This window comes from Periplaneta americana, chromosome 11 (genome assembly GCF_040183065.1).
Source record: "Periplaneta americana isolate PAMFEO1 chromosome 11, P.americana_PAMFEO1_priV1, whole genome shotgun sequence".
NCBI lineage: Eukaryota > Metazoa > Arthropoda > Insecta > Blattodea > Blattidae > Periplaneta > Periplaneta americana.
The window spans coordinates 16,134,669-16,150,823 of record NC_091127.1 but is presented as its reverse complement, the minus strand read 5'-3'; the positions used below and the strand labels follow the sequence as shown (position 1 = coordinate 16,150,823).

The 16,155-nt window shown below is 35.9% G+C and overlaps 1 protein-coding gene and 1 non-coding gene across 10 annotated transcripts in view; one reads left to right on the top strand and one right to left on the bottom strand.

The window, feature by feature from the left end:
- The window catches only part of zyd (sodium/potassium/calcium exchanger zydeco), a 163,564-nt gene that overhangs the window by 16,091 nt on the left and 131,318 nt on the right, over positions 1-16,155 (bottom strand). For all 9 annotated transcript variants that reach the window (XM_069839093.1, XM_069839089.1, XM_069839095.1 and 6 more), the window contains 2 exons: positions 6,561-6,755; positions 2,213-2,400 (listed from right to left, as the gene is read on the bottom strand). In XM_069839093.1, the coding sequence (XP_069695194.1) occupies positions 2,213-2,392 (180 nt within the window). In that variant the 5' untranslated portion in view covers positions 2,393-2,400; positions 6,561-6,755. The remainder of the gene's footprint in view (positions 1-2,212; positions 2,401-6,560; positions 6,756-16,155) is intronic.
- TRNAS-GGA (transfer RNA serine (anticodon GGA)) lies at positions 15,383-15,454 on the top strand. The gene has a single exon. It is a non-coding gene; the product is annotated as a tRNA-Ser (tRNA).

Genomic DNA, 16,155 nt, shown 5'->3' with positions numbered 1-16,155 from the left:
TAAGAATAATGTTCTGAATAAGAATAAGTTCTAAAAGGAACAGATTACTTAGCTCTCCTACTACCTTTTCTTTCTTTCACAAACTTTAAAATGTGTTAAGAAAGCATAATAATTTTCATAAAGAGCAAAATAATGTTAGAAATAACTGGAATATAGGCTACATATAGCTATTGTAGAAAAATTCAAGCCCAACGTTATTAAATACAAACAGAAAAAGAAACGCCTGTGGGTTAAACCATGGATTGCAAGACGTGATAAGAGAGCTATGTCAGAACTTATTGAAAGAGCTACAATGCGAGGACTTGAAAAATTATACAAATTATTATAAAATATTATTATTATTATTATTATTATTATTATTATTATTATTAACATTATATTATACAAATTATTTAGTTACAAAATTTCATTTCCCATGCAAATCGTCTGTAGCTGCATTTAGATTGGCAACAGGCCATGATTGTTTGGCCAAGCACCTGCATAGAATTGGAAATTATCAGTCCCCTAACTGCCCATTGTGCAACTCAAATCAACAAATGGATTCGGAAGACCTCAAAATCTGTGCTTCAGTGGTTGATCATAAAAATATCTTTGAAAAATATTGGAATGCAAAAGCTCAAATGACTTTATTGTCAAACGCCTGGCATTAGAAAACAACAACATTTCATTTCCTTTATACTCTTATATCAGAACTTTTACGGTAGCAACAGTCCAGTTATATTTCGTTCTGCCATGTTTGTTTCAAGGTATAGAAATCTTTTATCAAAGATAACAACCTGCACTTTCATTTTATAAATGATCCTTTATCAAAGAAACTTTTATAAAAGAAAACCTATTACACTGTCATATTATATTTTATAAAAGATCTTTGTCAAAGAACTTTAATAGTGTAATAGCAGACATAAGATTGTAAACAGAAGACACGTGTCCTTATTGAATGAGGACGTCGCCCTGCATCAATGTGGGTTGTCTACCGTGAAGCGGTAGATTTGAAATTTGTTTGATCTTGTCATCATTGTACAGAGCGTTCGCCTACGGGTGGGGCCAGGAAAGCGGCATGTACTGATACGCGGCTTTGTGCGCGCAGTTGTTGAGACACGCTTGACAATCAAGGACATCAAGGTCGACAAGTTATCAGTTGTGAGCCAGTTGTTGCAGTATTTAACACGTACACTGCAGTTTCTTGACACAGTTGCTTAAATATTCAGCGTGTGTGTAAAATTTGTTAACAATGCAAAACGCAAAATTCACGCTTGAACAGAGAGTTTTCATGTATGATGCATATGTGAAAACAGAGTCATGTAGAGAGGTGCGTAGGCAATTTGAAGTGAAATATTCGGGTGCTTCAATTCAGGGTAGAGAAACTGTTAGACGTCTTGTTTACAAATTAAGGACAACCGGGTCGATAAATGCTACAATTCCTAAGCGAAAACGAAGAGTATTGACGGGAGAAAACATTGATGAAATCAGTGCATCATTTACACGCTCTCCTAATAAATCTCTAAGACGTGTTTCACAGGAAGTTATTGTTTCAAAAACATCAGTCTTTACTGCTGCTAAACTTTTAAAATTAAAACCCTACAGAGTATAGTATAGAAAGCGGAAGCTTACGGATAGACGATTCCCGCAAGCGACACCGCAGGCAGGCCGCTTTCCTGGCCCCACCCGTAGGCGAACGCTCTGTAGCATCGAAAAGGTAGTACGTTTCGGGACATGGGTTGCTTACCAAATAAAGGGTACACGGGAAAAACGATCAAGGTCCATCAAAAATCGAAATTGAGTTAATAATACTGTCTTATAGTGGAAAGGAAGTACTATCATGTGGTCTAGCTAGTAATAAGAAATCATTGTTCTTGACATTCCACTACGTCAATTTCTATTAAATAAACACATAACAAAGTATTCATTTTTCTCGAAACTTTCTAAAATGGACCTTGATCGTTATTCCCGTGTACCCTTCAAATTTTATCTAGTATACTCCTCTACAATCTCTAGAAAGGTGAAATAGTAATTCTGCATCACCCTGTAGAGTATAAATATCTGAGTAGGAAATGTATTCTTCTAATTAAGGTAAAGCTGGTGTGTTCGGTAACTTAATTAGTAATCCTGCTAGCTCTTCGGTTCAAGCTGTGAGGCAGATGTGGCCAGCGTCTAAAATCTCATTAAGTTTGGTGATAGAGAAGACAAACTCTCAATTAAGAGAGTTACTCACAATGCCGGCGCCGATGCCACAGCACGCCGCGACGGCCAGGATGTTGAAGACGGCGCTGCCCACGATGGTGCCGACGCCGATGTCGCCCTCTGTGATGAACGTGCCGATCACGTTCACGAACAACTCCGGCGCCGACGTCGCGGCCGCCATGAACGTCGCGCCCGCCACGTCATTCGACATGTTCAGCGCTGCAACATAGACCGACCATTCAAGCCACCTCATCATCATGTATCAACAACAGTGATATTACATGTATTTGCACGCTTTGATCACAATCAAAACCAACGATGGACGCCCCTAAAATAAAAATTATAAGACATATCAAAGGTGTACAGTCATTCAGTGCCGTAGCATGAAATTTTGAACAGGGGAAGCTACTCAAGTTGTCTTTCATGCAATATGAGAAAACGTATTTCAAAAATATAGTCTTAAAATAAATAGTTGTCAATGTCAAGTCAGCAGTCGAAGTTTGGTTGGAACCTCTTAAATAACACCAATAAGGCATGACCTCAAATGGTACATAGTAAAATACGATTTCACGGTTTACACATATCTCTGACAAATAGACACGTATACGTATAACATTCACTCACTCTCTGTCATACTTAGATAAATCACAATATTAACGGTCAATAGATACAGTATTAGTATCACTACGTAAATATGTGTCTGTATTTTGAGTATGTCCTTCATTGACAGCAAGGGAGTCGGTCATTTGTTTTTTAGATCACACTTTTGTTCGTAAGTCAGTCTTGATAATAGACTTGTCCTAAAAAAATTTAAGTAAATTGGTGTCAGGAACTGTTATTTCACTCATTATTTATTATATCACCCACAATGCACACTAACACTTCAACTGAACACAACTGACGAAAAGAAATAACTCGAAAACGACTTATTTTCAATGTCAAAGCTAGCTTCTTGCGAACCTTGCGACCAGTGTAGTTTAGTTAGAAAGGGATGGAAAATTTGCGGGGTGGGTTACACAGAAGAATGAGTGTAAGAAACCAGTCTGCTTGGAAGCTGGTGTGTGCAGGCTTCTTGTTTACTGCTGCATCACAAATCATCCTGAGATGCCGCATCACAATATTTAACGTGTAAATATAAACTCTATTAAAATTAATAAATAATTTTGTCCATAAACTGCAGGTTTATTATGAAATTATTATTAACTGGGGAAGCTGAGCTTTTTAGCTTACATTGACGCTACGCCACTGCAGTCATTATGATGTGTCCAAGAATCAGATGAAAGACAGAAAATAAGATTACCCCTAAGATTTTCTGGCTAAGGTATCAGCTGTTCAGTCGCCATATTGAATGTTTATCGAATACATAAGGAGTTATCTGGTCATTTTGCTTCATATAAATTACGGTAAGGTTTATGTAGTCGGTAACTGCTATCCGACGTTTCAGAAACACTTATCGAATAAATAGTGTTATCGAATAGATATTTGATGTTCCAGAAACCGGGCAATAGTAATCGAGTGGCGTTACTGAAACTGTTTGATTTCCAGTTCATAAAAATGTCAGCCACGCGACGACGAAAGTCATTGTCCGCTGTTATTGATCAGAAATTGCTTCACACTTCCAAAGTAAACTTTACATGTATACCGCCACATAGTGTTCCAATTTCGAGTCAGCTATAAACAGAAAAATAGCTGTCAGATATGTTTACAATACTTTTTTTTATAAGAAAGACCTAGCTAATTTGCGCAGCGTCACTTGTAATCAGAGGCTGTGGTTTCGAATTCCATTTGGGTCGATAACCTGGTTGGTTTTTTTTCCGAAGTTTTCCCCACGCGTAAGAAGAATGTCAGGTAAACGTATGGTGTATCCTTGGACTCATCTCGTCAAATAACATCTCACTAACACCAATCCCACGTAGTTAAACAATTGATGAAAAAAGAAAGACCCGTATTTGGATTTACTTACAGTGAACAATATAAAACACAAAGTTTCTATGTGGTTGAAAACAAGTGAAAATCCGATCGGATATGAAATACATTGTGGATTTGTGAAAAAGTGAAATAATAATAACACGGAAAACCGAACTAGTCCGATAAACTTGCGCCTCATTTACCATTTCCAACACAAATCCCAAAACATTTCTCTGGAATTAAACTTCGATCTTTTCGGTGATATCCGTTATTTGAGTGAGCCGTGAATAAAATAAAATAACAACTTATAATATGATTCAAACTTTTTCCTTCACGCTACCAATATTATTCTTATTAGTCTCGAATAAATTATTTACATTTCTCCGTTACATGCATTTATATTTTACAATAAGTCTATACATACATTTCGGGTGTCTCATTTGACCTTAGTATTTAGTTAGTTCTTAAGGCTGGTTCACAATAAACCGGGAACGGAAACTACAACGAGAACGAGATCGGAAATGTTAAAATAAACGTATTTAAATGTGAACATTCACAATTAACTATTGTGAATGCTTACATTTAAATACATTTATTTTAACATTGTTTCCGTTCTCGTTCTCTTTGTCGTTTCCGTTTCCGGTTTATTGTGAACCAGCCTTTAGTGGCGCTATAAAATGAGGACGAAGCGGATTATAACAATAAAATTATTATTATTATTAGTCCTGGTACTCAGTTGTTAGGAGTAGTCAGACGTAACAAGCACAATAGAGTGGTAACTCTTCAGGTTGTATTATATATCTTCCCTAATGATGGAACCTGTAGGCCTACTGTCCGTCCGAGTGATTATGTCGCAAGGTTTTCGAAACGGAGGAAATCACGTGACAGTTATACTTGTTTTTTTTTTAAGATGGGACATAAGAGGAGCGTTGCGATCGGAAAAACAACTGAATTCACATAGCCTGGTAGGCCCGTTGCTATGGTAATAACGGTTGAGTTGCCAAACTTAACGTTCCCACGTGGCGAGTGCTTAATAGCTCTCTTGGGAACATTTATTGTGCACACAATGTTAGCATTGGTATGTTTCGTCTTTGATTCTCTGTCGATTTTTGTATTGTTTTCTTACCTTCGCGTCGATTGTCAATGAAAGTTTTAACGTCAGTCATCTTAACGACAATTGCTAGATTATATCAGCTGGCAGCGTGGTAGTCCATATTGGCAACATGGCACTGTAGTTCCAAGCTCGGCCGCTTAACTGACATGTCCCATCTTTCAAAAAAGCAAGTATAGGCCTACTTACACTAGCTAACGGGGTACTTTAAGTTATTTTAAACAGTTGTACAACATTACGTAGAAGTCCAATTCCGAACAGCAAATGTATACTTACACTACTTAACGGGATACTTTTCTTTAAGTTATTTTAAACAGTTGTACAACATTACGTAGAAGTCCAATTCCGAACAGCAAATGTATACTTACACTACTTAACGGGGTACTTTTCTTTAAGTTATTTTAAACAGTTGTACAACATTACGTAGAAGTCCAATTCCGAACAGCAAATGTATACTTACACTACTTAACGGGGCACTTTTCTTTAAGTTATTTTAAACAGTTGTACAACATTACGTAGAAGTCCAATTCCGAACAGCAAATGTTTTCGGGAAATAGCTAAGACAGTCCAGCCACAAGCCTTTACAGAAGGGCCAGCAGAAACGGTTGGGGGAAACAGAGATGCTACATAACCACTAGTTGGAAATATTAACGATGAAAGAGTAATGGAACAGAGAAAGATTCTCTCCGGCACCGGGATTTGAACCCGGGTTTTCAGCTCTACGTGCTGATGCTTTATCCACTAAGCCACGCCGGATACCCATCCCGGTGTGGCTTAGTGGATATTCTGTCCGACACCGGGATGGGTGTCCGGTGTGGCTTAGTTTTTTTTTTATTTTATTGGGTTATTTTACGACGCTGTATCAACTTCTAGGTTATTTAGCGTCTGAGTGATATGAAGGTGATAATGCCGGTGAAATGAGTCCGAGGTCCAGCACCGAAAGTTACCCAGCATTTGCTCGTATTGGGTTGAGGGAAAACCCCGGAAAAAACCTCAACCAGGTAACTTGCCCCGACCGGGATTCGAACCCGGGCCACCTGGTTTCGCAGCCAGACGCGCTGACCGTTACTCCACAGGTGTGGGCTAAGGTGTGGCTTAGTGGATAAAGCATCAGCACTTAGAGCTGAAAACCCGGCGGGTTCAAATCCCGGTGCCGGAGAGAATTTTTCTCTGTTCCATTACTCTTTCATCGTATGATGACGCAGAATATCTGCATGGAAATATCATATGTACTTCGGTACATTAAAATAATATATATATATATATATATATATATATATATATATATGGAAATATTAAGTTCTAGAACACGGTTGAATACCCAGAATTCTACATCAGGTAGGCTACACATAATATTTACCTTGACAGATTCTTTCCACGGCGGGGACGAAGTACTTGTCGCAGACGACGGCGAGGGCGACGAACAGGTAAAGCGACGCAATAACATGGAGTACGACGGCGCCATCTTGCCTCTGTTTCTCTGTGAACAGATCCTTGGGAAAGTCGTCGATAGCCGGAGGTGTGCAGTTCTGCGTGAAGGTGTGGTCGTCCAGGCCTGCGACAAACACAGCGGGTTGAACAAGTAGGAAAGTGGATACACACTGTGTATAATTGCCTCATAGATAAACAGGAATATATATTCAGTCTTTGTTGGCATAAAAGGCAGGTTTCGGCAACAGTCCGTCTTCCTCTGACATTCTGATCACGCAAGTAAAACAGTCAAAATTCAATTTGAAGATAAATTTAGTTCCTCAGATCACTTCTATTTTTCTTCAGTGTGTTGTAATAAATGAAGGGTCACTGCAAGAATGATTAATGTAATTTGGAATACATTTTGCAGGAGAAGCAATTGAAAGTTTGAAATGCTTAGCGCTCAAAGCTTAACTGTGATTTTCCGATCATTACTGGACAATGACTATCAGTGTTAATGCCATATAACTCTCTATGTACATTCTATATGTCTTAAGCTATGCATTGACAGTCTTGGTTCATTTTCGACAAGAACGTGACATCCATCATTCTTGCAGTGGACTCTTCAAATGTTAAAGCCAAACGCAGAATCTACAGGGTGATTCATGACTAATGATCCTTGCTTTAGGAATCAGTTCTATGGACGCGTCATGTCTCCACCGTGGAGATCTTCGATGTCTCTTTTGCAGATCTACGGGTCGTCTAGAATCCATCACCACTGCCACCTACCAATGTTTAGACAAATCGCGAGGAACATACACCACAGCGGTCGATAGACTCGGCGTAGTACAAACACAAGTGGAGCCCTATTTTTCGAAACGCAGATTATAAAAAAAGGAAAACTGTGAAGAGTGTTTAACAATATTTTCTTTAAGTCCGTCATAAAATTATCTTATATAATGATGTGATATTTTTATTTCATTTTACTTGATGAACGTCTTCGGCTTTGTAAGCCATCTTCAGATCACTGTTACCTCTATTGAACTCTTGTGCTGATGTGCAATGGGTTACATTGACCATATTGTATTAAAATGTAAAATATAAAATATAAGATAAAATTAATTAATGCACATATTTAAAAATGATAACATATTAAATTAAATTAATCTAAAATGAAGGTTTTGCAGCGTATACCTTCATTTTAGATTAATTTGATTGAATATGTTATCATTTTTAAATATGTGCATTCATTAATTTTATCTTATATTTTATATTTTAATACAATATGGTAATGTAACCCATTGCACATCAGCACAAGAGTTCATTAGAGGTAACAGTGATCTGGAGATGGTTTACAAAGCCGAAAACGTTCATCAAGTAGAATGAAATAAAAATATCACATTATCATACTATAAGATAAGTTTATGACGGACTTAAAGAAAATATTGTTAAATTAACAAAACTTCTAGGAACAAAAATGGGTATAAAAAATTTGTGAAGAGCGTTGGTGAAATAACGATGGAAAAAATTGAAGAATCCCTAGAAAACTACAATAACCTTAACTTTGTCCACCAGAAATACATCTCTGTCATCCATGGGATCTGAACTCGGGTCCGAAGGCGTCGTAAGCGAAATGAGCTACCAAACTATCTCTATGAAGTATTAACGATCATTTTACAGTAAGATAAGTTTAGCGAGGGCGTTCTTCAGTAACCCTACATTTCCAATAATTCATCAGAGAATTTTTGTTTAGTTTTGATTGCATGGTAGTGTTCTTTAGTTGTCTAATTACGTGGTGATGTCAACAAGGCCACCGATGCTCTCCCTCTGCTTTAAAGGCATAGGAACAGTTCTGTAGTCATATTTCCGTACTTTCTTCAGCTCAAGGTTACTCCATAGTTCATTGTCGTTGGGTGTGAATAGCGTCACGAAAGTTGGCTGCTAATAACAGCATGCACCTACTGTACTCCAACCACGAGAATGAGACGAAGTTGGGTAATACTGTGAATGAATGTTGATGTCATGAGATGTCATAAGGTCACAAACGTGGGTACTCGTATCTCTATTGGCTAGCTGTCACAGCACAAACCATAACATTGATGCACACATATTTATACTACCCTAGTTACAAAATTAGATCACTGTTAATCTCCTGGTCTTTTAATCCCTCCATACAGGAAATAACATATACAGGAGAGCGGATGGTTTTTAAACTGACGTTATAATGGTAATATTATCTATCTACTTCGTTCCAATAGATGACGCAATAGTAAGCACATTCCTTTCACGGTTGATCTCCTGGTTGGAGAACAGTAGAGTGTAGCGAATATTCTTCTTTTAAATTATTAGAAATAAAGCAGAAATCATTGCGACAGAAATGACAATAATGCTAAGTGTATTTGTTGTTTTCATTATTTCTGTAACACGGTATCGCATGACGACTAGATAAGATGTCTCACAAGCAGTAAATTATTACGTAAATAAATCTAATATTTTTACATCATTGAACTTGTTTACTCTATTATGTATATTATGTCATACTTCTACTATTTTTGTCGTTTTTAATGTACTTTGGTCCTGAATTAAACTAAGTTCTTTGTGCGCGGCCCTATATCAGTAAATATAATAAATAATTTTAACATCTACGAGTATAATAACTATACTATTCGTCCGTCAACCTAAAAGAATGGGGTTTCAGTTGAATACATTAAGGCCCGCTGAGTATCCAGTTTCGATGCAAGCAGCTTCACTCTTTCCTAGACTAGCTACCTCGCTGCCAGCTAGTGATTGGGGAAATGCCGTGCACATAAAATTAAATCACCATTTCATTCATAGAAGAATGGGGTTTATTCATGGAAAAGCAAGTATCATAAAATACATTTTGTCCTTCAAGCAATAATGACTCCTATTTTAGCCTTTGTACAGCATTCAGAAGAATATTATGCGAAATGTTATGGATGAATTTTCTGTCCAATTTCCAATTAATCGCTTCAGTATTATTATAACAACAAACAAAATTTATTTCTAAGAAAGAAGACGACAGAGCTAGTGATTGTGTAGGCTAGAAATTAGAATATCGCAAAGATAAAACCAATATTTTCAAGTGTACATTTGCTTAAGTACGCAATTAACTATAAAGAACGACTTCAATAGCTTTGATTTCTATGTTTCGAAACATACGTTGACATAACAAACGACATAAAAAACTGAAAACAGTATAGTGACGTGAAACCCCATTTTCTGTAATAATAATACGAAAGACACTCTTTCAGCTTTCTCTACCTCATTCGACAAAGCATAACTAACACACACAGTGAAAACAAAACAGACTACAAAAGACAAATGTAGGGAACGAACAAAAAAAGGGAACCTAAGGACAGGAAAGATAATAGCATACATATAACAGGCCTAAACATAGTAAACAAACAGATTAGACGTTTAAACAAAAGTTCTTCCTTTCTAGGAAACAAAGTACAGGTGGTATTTTAAAACGGCAAGTGATCCTCTGATAACAATAAGGGAAACATCACGAATGAAATCGTTGTTCAACTGGAACTTCTTGCAGAAACTAACAAAGAGGCGAGATATTGTGCCCCTAACTGTTATTTTTAAATAAATATTATTTTATAAACGTATGAGTAATTTAAAATATAGTCTGACTAGTGGCTTATGCAGCAATTGTTGCAAACTAAGTTCGTTAGACGTTAAAATAAAAATTTTTCAGATTTATTTTCAATGAAGAATACTTGTCTTTTTGATAGTTATTTGCTTCCATAATAATGAAACATACTCCCTCTGGGTGGATTTTTTTTAGGCCAAATACTTTTTCTTGAACATATCCAACTTTAGTTTTTGAATTTCAACGCGAAAACGCAAGTATCAATGTCAGGACGATAGCAGTAGCTATTTCAGGTCATTGTGGATTGTAGGCAAAAGTTAAAAAAAAAAATGCCAGGTTTGCTAAGCTTTCGAACAATAGCATTTTCGTATAGCTGCTGCATGTAGAACTTGAAATGTAGAGCGTAAAATCATTTTATCCTACTAAGAGATCTTGCTGAAATGATCTGGAGACTACAAAATTTTCTAGGCCTCTTATTTTATCAGTAATTAATACCTTTTTTTATCTTTCCTTAGGAACTGTAATTTTTGCGCTCTCTCGAGCCAATACTGAAGACAATGACACATATCAATATCTACACTACACCGCCATTAAGTATATGAAAAAGACCCAACCCCACTGGTTTAATAAGTATAAAAATATTTGATTTTCAATAACAATATTATTATCTTACTTAAGTTTTGTAGTTATATATAGCAGTCACTCAGTAAATTATAGAAATGAAGATCTAAATCAGAGCTGGGCAGCAAGAGCGGATTCTACTCTCTCACGGGGAGCCATATGATTTCTCTTCATCCCCTTTCTTCCCCGCCGAACACCGCGCAGCGTTGATTTAGTGACGGATGAATATTAAGCGTCCCCGTTTAGAGTCAAGAACCGCTCTCGACGCCCAGCCCTGATCTAAATTAAGATATTCTCTACATTTACTTACATAACCTCAAAACGTTTCACTTTGATGTCATCAATATAGCATCAATATTATGTACAATTAATGAAGAATAGTCACATCATGATATTAACTATAATAATATTTGATTTGTAATGGTAATAATGTCATTAAACCACCTCAAGTTTCGCAGATTTGAATATCCAATACACAGCTATACTCAGAAAATTATACACTACAGAATCAGTTTTTAATAACAAATTGAATTGAGCTCTAAATATGTCGGCAATCCTGCAGGTCATGGCCTTCGTGTAATAGCCTATTGTTTATTGTAGAGTGTGTTTTGTTCTGAAATTCAATCAAGTCGGCCGTGATTCAATAAAATTAGTTCTCAAAACTGACAACAGATGGATTTTGTAAAATAGGAAAATTGACATTTCAGTGAAAACTACTATTTTTCCGAAAAACTTTGGATGCCAGGCATGAAAATGAGGGGTCACTCATTAAAATCCGTTCAGCCGTTTTCCCGTAATTTCCATTACCAGTTCAAATTATATATATAGATGATAATAATAATGCTTGTCGTATTATTATCCTGCTGCTCTGCATGTATGGCGGATGGCAATGTAGTCAGTAAAGCTTGTGTTGAAGTTAAAATGCCAATTAAATTACGTTTTATGGAATACTTTAAAAACTTAAGTACATACAATTAAATTTTTAATATATAAGAACATATTTCATATGCGTTACACCCAAGTGGTTCAATTTACCGCAATTAAGACAAAACGTTTCAACTATTACTTCTAAAATTGCGTTTGAGCCAATAATTACCTCAAAATGAACACTCAGTTTTGGAGTAAAGCGTCTGGCCTATTTCAATTATTGCTTTTAACTGCCATCACGTGTTACTCATTTTAAAATTCATAGTAAGCATTTCTGGGCCCTATTCAAGTTCCTTTCAGATAAAGGCAATTACAATTCCATATAGCCAGTCAAAGAACTAAACTGAACTACTTAATGCAATGTTTCCAAAACATTTGCTGCTTGAACCCATTTTATTCTTCGGAAACAGAAGTTGGTGTTATGCATGATGAATTTATGAGCTTTTGTTCTGAGAAGCAGATTCTTCTTCGAACGGCTGTGAGTCATTTTTCGCCACACTCAATAAGATGGGCAGCAGGCGCTTCACATTTCTTGATCACTTTAAACCTCTTGACTTGCCTACTTTTTTCCGTGGTTGTAATGCTACAAAAACGCAAGTGCGAAATCCGTGTTAAATGGTGAAGGTTTTAAAGGCGTTCCGCTGAAATAGGTCAGCGCTCTCGCTCTGTTTCAGTCTTAATGTGTCCTTGCGTTAACTTAAAACAGACGTAATTTAAAATAATGTTTTTTTTCCCCCTTTGCAGTTCATTCATCATATCTCTTCTAATATTTCTCACTGATATTTTGGTTCTGGGACAAATAAAAGAATAAACATATTTTATCATCAGAGTATATACGAGTATCATTGTTTAATAGAGGAGAATCCGCGTGTTTTCAAATAGCCTACCCAAGACTGCTGCTTCGTTCTAGGATCAAAATTTCTGAAGAGGTTTTTCACATCCTTGTCGTTCGCTAAACAGTTAACGGTAGGATTGCCGGATTCTCTCATCAGAAATCCAGGACAGGTAATGATACTGCGTACCTTAACGTGACTACACATTTGAATTAATTCAATTTTCAATACAACTGATTTTTATTTGTTTTATGTATGTCAACTATTTACATTTATTTATTTATTTATTTAGTTATTTATTTAACTAGCTAGCTAGTGAGTACAAATTAAATTTATAAAACAAAATGTTTCTAGCCACTACCGTAAGAACCAGGCTCGTGTACGGTGTGGTCTTAGTCAATAATATAACATAAAATTTACAAGGACAGTTTATTAAATACAATAAGTAACTTAATTCAAATCAATAAATACAACACAAAAGCAAAAAAGAAGAAATAGAAAAATAGAGAAAAATACACATTTAATATAAATTGACAATCAGACAGAAGCCAGTGATATTCAATAAAAACATGAAGAATATAGTCGACAGAAATAATAGGTAAAAAAATACATTTTTTAATATTATATATCATAAATAATTTTACAAATTTCTTTTTTAAAGCTTCAATTTTAAAATATTTCAAATTTGGAAAATGGGCTGTAATTTTATTATAAAGTCTTGGGCTGAAACTAGCACCATGTTTAAGAGCTGCACTTGTATGACATTTAGGCTCAATTAATGGGAAAGTAGACTTTTGTCTTCGAGTACGATATCCATGTCGATTAGATTTATGCTTTATTTGATTTCTGTGGTGATAAGTTAGTAAACTATAATTATAAATTTCTTTAATAGTTAATACTTCATGGCATGTTACCTTTTTTACCTTTTACACTGAGACTTTCTTCAACCCCAGTGAAATTTATTTTAAGTTAATATTTTGGGCTTTATTGCAATCACAGCTATTTTTTATATTTCAACTACCAAATTAGCTATCGCGTGGCTCAAGCGGTAACGAGATGGATTCCTGATATTGAGGTTGCCCTCGACGTTAGTTCGAATCCCGTTTGGGTGGATCACTGATTGGATTATTCGAACTTCTCCCCACTGTAAGCCGAATATCAGGTAATCCCATGGCAATTCCTCGGACTCATCACAGAAAAATAACAGCTCGCAATCACCAATTTCAGGAACGGTTGTAACCTCGCAGTTAATAAAGCCATGTTAAATAACTAATTAAAAAGCTATCTAATTCGATTTTAAAAATATATCTCATTCTCATATATAAATACATAAGAAATGGGTTTGGGGAATATCGGAATATTCTAAATTCCACTTTTCAACTCAATACGGTCATGGGCTTTAAGTTCTCACTCTTGTTATTTGGTCTTGAGACACGTGGCGAGAAACAGATCATGTACAGTAGATTTATAAACTCCTGGAGCGAAGACACAACGCTGTGCAAAGATTTGCTGAAGAATTAGTGTACAAAAATTCAAATATTTAAACGTGTCATGTAAATAACAGTAGCATATAAGACTAATAAATCACCTAAACACTGGCAGATTATCTGCAACAGCGGGCAAATGAAAACCAACCGTTTAAGGAGCTGCAATACGAATGGTATTTTCCATTCATTACTTGCTACAGCATTCTATATACATAGAATTTTAATATGTAGTTCACATAACACATTGAACAGCGTATCCTTCACCTTTCATCGACAGACTAACAGATGAGCAGTAAGCCACACCTACTGCATTACGTAGCAACCAATATTGAAATAAAAATTACGGACTTTTTTTTTTCTCCATGGTAACATATACTGCAACCCTGATAAAACAGAACTACAGATTCCAAAGGAAATACACGCTGTCTACTAAGCTCAATCTGTTTTCTAAATGATACTTGTGTGTGTATCCAAAAAGACGATTATGATAATTCAAATATTTATTAACTAAACTTGTCAGTCGGTACTTCAGACTTCTGTTAGTGAATATGGTTCTAATCAAAGAAGAAAGTATGGACACTATGTTTATAGTAACAATCTTCCGATATTTTCCGAATTCAGTCTTTGATGGTAAATATATAAATAAATATTAAATAAATGAATATTACACAAATAGATAAATACAGTTTATAATATTATAATTTTAGATCCTGGTTCCCTTGAATAAAACAAGTATAATAAGTTTTTATTTTTTTATTTTTTTCTCCATGGTAACATATACTGCAACCCTGATAAAACAGAACTACAGATTCCAAAGGAAATACACGCTGTCTACTAAGCTCAATCTGTTTTCTAAATGATACTTGTGTGTGTATCCAAAAAGACGATTATGATAATTCAAATATTTATTAACTAAACTTGTCAGTCGGTACTTCAGACTTCTGTTAGTGAATATGGTTCTAATCAAAGAAGAAAGTATGGACACTATGCCATATGTACTTCGGTACATCAAAATAAATAAAAAAAAATAAATAAATAAATAAAATAAAAAAATAAATAAAAAATAAATATGATAAGCGTAATAAATCACTTTGTGATTTAAAGACGGCGCCCATACCGTCGGACCCCGGCCAACCAGTCACTCATTTGAGTGCACCTCTGCACATGTATGGACTTCGGTCCTGCGTGCATAGACATCTATGACGTAGTGCAGAGGGCGGCCACTAGAGGGAACCCAAGAGATGGAGCTTAATCTGAGACGATTCTCAACGGTGTCGGGATTGTACCCGGCGTGGCTTAGTGGTTAAAGCATCAGCACGGAGAGCTGAAAACCCGGGTTCAAATCCCGGCGCCGGAGAGAATTTTTCTCCGTTCCATCTCTCTCTCATCAAGTATAATAAGTGTTTTATTGCAGAAGGCACAATGTTTATGAAGTTACTGTATGCATTGGTAACACCCAAGTGACAAAGAAGTTTATTTCAAAAGATAAAAAATCTAAATGTCACACTAAAAGAATAAACTAAACAATAACAATTCATTGAATATAAACCACTCCCTCAGTGCCCAACTTCTTTGCATCTCTCACAGTCTGTAATCTTGTCACTGAAATGGCTTTTCTTTATTATTGTATGATAATCATATTTATATTGTTTTTACTTTAAATATTATTTTTCCCAACTACACATCGATCGTACGGAATTGAGGTCTAATGGCTGTGGACAAGAAAAAAACGGAAAACACTGTTCTACACTCAGCTTCGTTACACCAGCGAATAGGGATTATAAAGAATGGACACTTCGCGTCGGTACCTTTGATGTAGCCGGACTGATTTCAATGACCTTCAAGCCAGCTAAAGCGTGAGATTCTGCTTTCTTCCTAGAGTTGGCGCTGACATCACACCAGCTAGCAGTCGACACAGCGGAAATATAACACATATAATTAATACATCTAGGTACATTATGTACTCAAATAAAATAAATTGGATCCATAAAATAATAAATCCGTCATTAACTGTAATGTCTAGACTCTAGAGTTCCTTTATAATGAGAGTTGAGACGT